Source organism: Bos mutus, chromosome 1, assembly GCF_027580195.1.
Source record: "Bos mutus isolate GX-2022 chromosome 1, NWIPB_WYAK_1.1, whole genome shotgun sequence".
NCBI classification, from domain to species: domain Eukaryota; kingdom Metazoa; phylum Chordata; class Mammalia; order Artiodactyla; family Bovidae; genus Bos; species Bos mutus.
In genome coordinates this window covers 72,248,773-72,252,128 of record NC_091617.1, presented here as the reverse complement: position 1 = coordinate 72,252,128, position 3,356 = coordinate 72,248,773, and the positions used below count along the sequence as shown (strand labels likewise).

Here is a 3,356-nt window from a genome sequence, read left to right as displayed (position 1 = left end):
TTGGAGGATCTATTTCTCTGGACCCTGAGCACAGAGCCTGACCGCACAGGGCTGAGACCACTCACAAGTGAAGACAGACTAACTTGAATGTAAGCACCCATTCCAGGATGTTTGGTCTCACCTTTAAATACAACAGAGGAAAAAAGAAAAAAAAAAAACCTACCAGCTCAAAGCTCTTTTAAAATTATGACAGCAGTAATAATTGCTTGCCCTTTAATAATAAGAGCTACCATTTATTGAGCATTTACTGTATGCAGGGCACTGGGCTAAGTCATCAGAAGCTTGTCTTTAGTTCTTACAACGACTCTAAGAGGCAGGTACTATTTATCCCTTTCCAGGGATGAGGAAACCAAGGCTTGAAGATTTCAGGGGTGTTGCCCACAGACCTATGCAGTTAGTAGGTGGAGCTGGGATCCCAACCACCAGTTTCTGACTCTTCTCCAGCCCATGCTTTAACTACTGCTTCTCCCAAGCAGACACCCAATTAAAGAAAGGAGGGTTTTACTGCCTTCAATTGGAATAAATGAGAACGTGATCCGAGCATAATAAACTAGAACCCAAGCTTATCATTACATTCATGAATACCTGTCACTGTCAGGTGTCCCGTAAATGCTTGTGAAATGAGGTAGCGTTTAGTTCCAGGAAATGAAACCCAGTGTCGAAATGACAGACTTCACCCTTGTGGGACTCCAGTAGGAACTCACACATCACGTGAACAAGCAGAGCAGGGCTCCTCGGCTCGCAGCAGCCGGGGACAGTCTCGATCAACAGCATCTCCCAGCAGCACACTGAGAGCCCCTGGAACGTCCCACCCTTCCTGATGCCCGCCCTTCTCCAGCTCCTGGGCACTCAGCCTGCACCGTGCTGGGTACCGAGCTCTTAGAGGGAGGGCTGGGTTGTCTCTCTCTCATCCCATCATCAGTCACACAAGCCTATCCACACTCTTGCGTGGATGGAGTTCAGCACTTTCCCCCAAATCCGACAGGTCAGACATACGTAAAGTGAGAAAAAACGGGACGAAAAGAACTGTGAAAGAGTTCTGCTTTTCAGATAAAGGGAAAGAGAGCAACCCATCTTCTCCCCTAGGAAAAGCCACCATCGCCGGATCCCATGCATTCTATTTATTCATTTCGCAAACATTTGCCAGACATCTACCAGGTGCAGGAAGCAGGCCCTGGCCTGGAGCTGGCTGTCTCCTTTGCACCCAACCCTCAGTTCACAGTTCAGAGACCGCCGTCGTCACCCCACCCACCGACCCCTGACTGTGGGCACAGGGAGGGGCCTCGCAGTCCGCGCGGCCAGGAGCACACTGTGGGTAGGCAGACAGGCACAACAGACAGTCACGGTTTACCACTGTAAATGGTACGGGGGCTCAGAAGGAGGGGGGTCACTGAACGGGGAGGAGAGAAGGAGGCAAGGACATGGCAGAGGAGGAAGGGAGAGGAAGATAGCGTCAGCGGGTCTGGGCTCTCTCCGGAGCCGCGTCCGCAAATACTCCGGTCACGTTTAAATTAATTGCAAGGTTTTCTCACCGCCTCAAACCAGAGCTCTGTGACTAATTTCCGAAAGAGCCTGCAGAGTTTAATCATCGCAAACACAATGATCCCGGTAATTAGGGCCTGAGCAGCTAAAAGCAGAAAATAAAGACCCCAGAACAGGCTATGGTCCTGACTTTGGCCCTCAGCCACCGGCCGGGTCCACGACTCGGAGCGCGGGCAGCCGAGGTCGCCGGCCTGCAGGGTCCAGAGCAGTCGGCCGGCGTGCGGCCCGGGCCCGTGACACCGCGGGGGCTCGGCTCGACCCACGAGGCCCGCGTGCCGCCGCAACCACGCCAGGAACGGCCCCAGGCCACAGTCGCAGCGCCAGGGATTGTGTCCCAGCAGGACCCCCGCCAGCCGGGGCAGAGCTTCAAACGCGTCGCCCGGCAGGGTCTCCAGCTGGTTGTGGTCGAGCTGGACCTCCTCCAGGCTGCTGAGGTTGCGGAAGAGAGCGCTGGGTAAGGCGCGCAGCCGATTGCTGCGCAGCGACACGTGGCGCAGCCTGCAGAGGCCGCGGAGCAGGCCGGCGGGGAGGGAGGCCAGGCCTGTGGAGCTCAGGGCGAGCACCTGCAGCTCGCCGAGGCCTCGGAAGGCGTCCTCCGGGAGCGCGCTCAGCCTCGGGCTCAGCGACACCTCCAGGACGCGCAGGCCAGTGAGGTTGAGGAAGGCGGCGGCCGGCAGGGTGCGCAGCTGGGTGCTTTTCAGCCTCAGCTCCCGCAGGCCGCCTATCTCCCCGAAGAGCACCTTGGGGAGTTCCTCCAGCGGGTTCTCAGACAGGGTCAGGAAGGTCAGATTGTGCGAATGAAAAAAGAGGGCAGAGGGCAGGAACTCGAGGCGGTTTTCGGAAAGGGTCAAGGAGCTCAGGCTTCGCAGCCGGTCGAAGGCTCCGGGGACGATGGAACGGAGGTTATTGGTGTGGAGCTGCAGCTCCGTCAGGGCGCGCAGGCTGTCCAACAGCCCCGACTCCAGAGAGGCCAGCCGGTTCGAGTGGAGCAGAAGCTTCTGAAGCTTAACCTGGACCCCAAACAACCCCTCGGGCAGGTGGGTCAAATTGTTTCCCGACAAATCCAACAATTTCAGGTTCCCCAGGTGTGTGAAGAGGCTAGCAGGCAGGAAAGCGAGTTGGTTTTGGTTCAGAAAGAGCTCCTGCAGGTGAACCAGTTTCTGAAACAGGTTTTGGTCAAGGCTCTTTAGTTCATTGCCGTCCAGAAACAACTGTTCCAGGAGCACCAGGTTATCCAACAGTGCGCTTGGGAGATGAGTGATCTTGTTGCGCGATAACCTCAGGGTTTTAAGTTTTATAGGGTCGTTGAACGTGCCCGGGGCAATGGCGGAAACGTGGCTGTCGGACAGCAACAGGCGCTGCAGGACGGTCATGTCACTGAAGCTGTTGTTCTGCAAGGTGCCGCGGCCCATTTGGAAGAGCAAGATGTGCGTGAGGTTGGTGGGCAGGCCGAGCGCGGCGATGCCGGCCACCGTGCCGCGCGAGCACTGCGCGGCGTCGCGGAAGGCGCACCTGCAGGTGGGTGGGCAGGGAAAGGGCTGCGCGCGCAGGAGCCAGAGCGCCGCGCATAGCAGAGCGCTCCTCAGCATGTCTGAAACGGCGTCCGCGGCAGATCTGTGGGCTACAAGCAAAAGGGCAAACGCTCGTAATCCTGCATGATCCTTTCACCCGAATTATCACTGACTTAAAATGTTACCCGGATATGCTACATCTCCCTCTTAGCAGTGCTGATTTTTCCTGGGTGGTGAAAAGACATTCATTTTGCACTCCGAGGTCTCATCCTCTTGTTTCACTGATTTTCCACTCTTAATTCA

General features: G+C 56.3%; 1 protein-coding gene across 1 annotated transcript; it reads right to left on the bottom strand.

Moving 5' to 3' along the window:
• Window positions 1–1,384: 1,384 nt before the first annotated feature.
• Window positions 1,385–3,131, bottom strand: GP5 (glycoprotein V platelet). Its single transcript, XM_070376088.1, has one exon. It carries the CDS (start codon window positions 3,129–3,131, stop codon window positions 1,512–1,514), a length of 1,620 nt encoding a protein of 539 aa, XP_070232189.1. The 3' UTR covers window positions 1,385–1,511.
• Window positions 3,132–3,356: the final 225 nt, after the last annotated feature.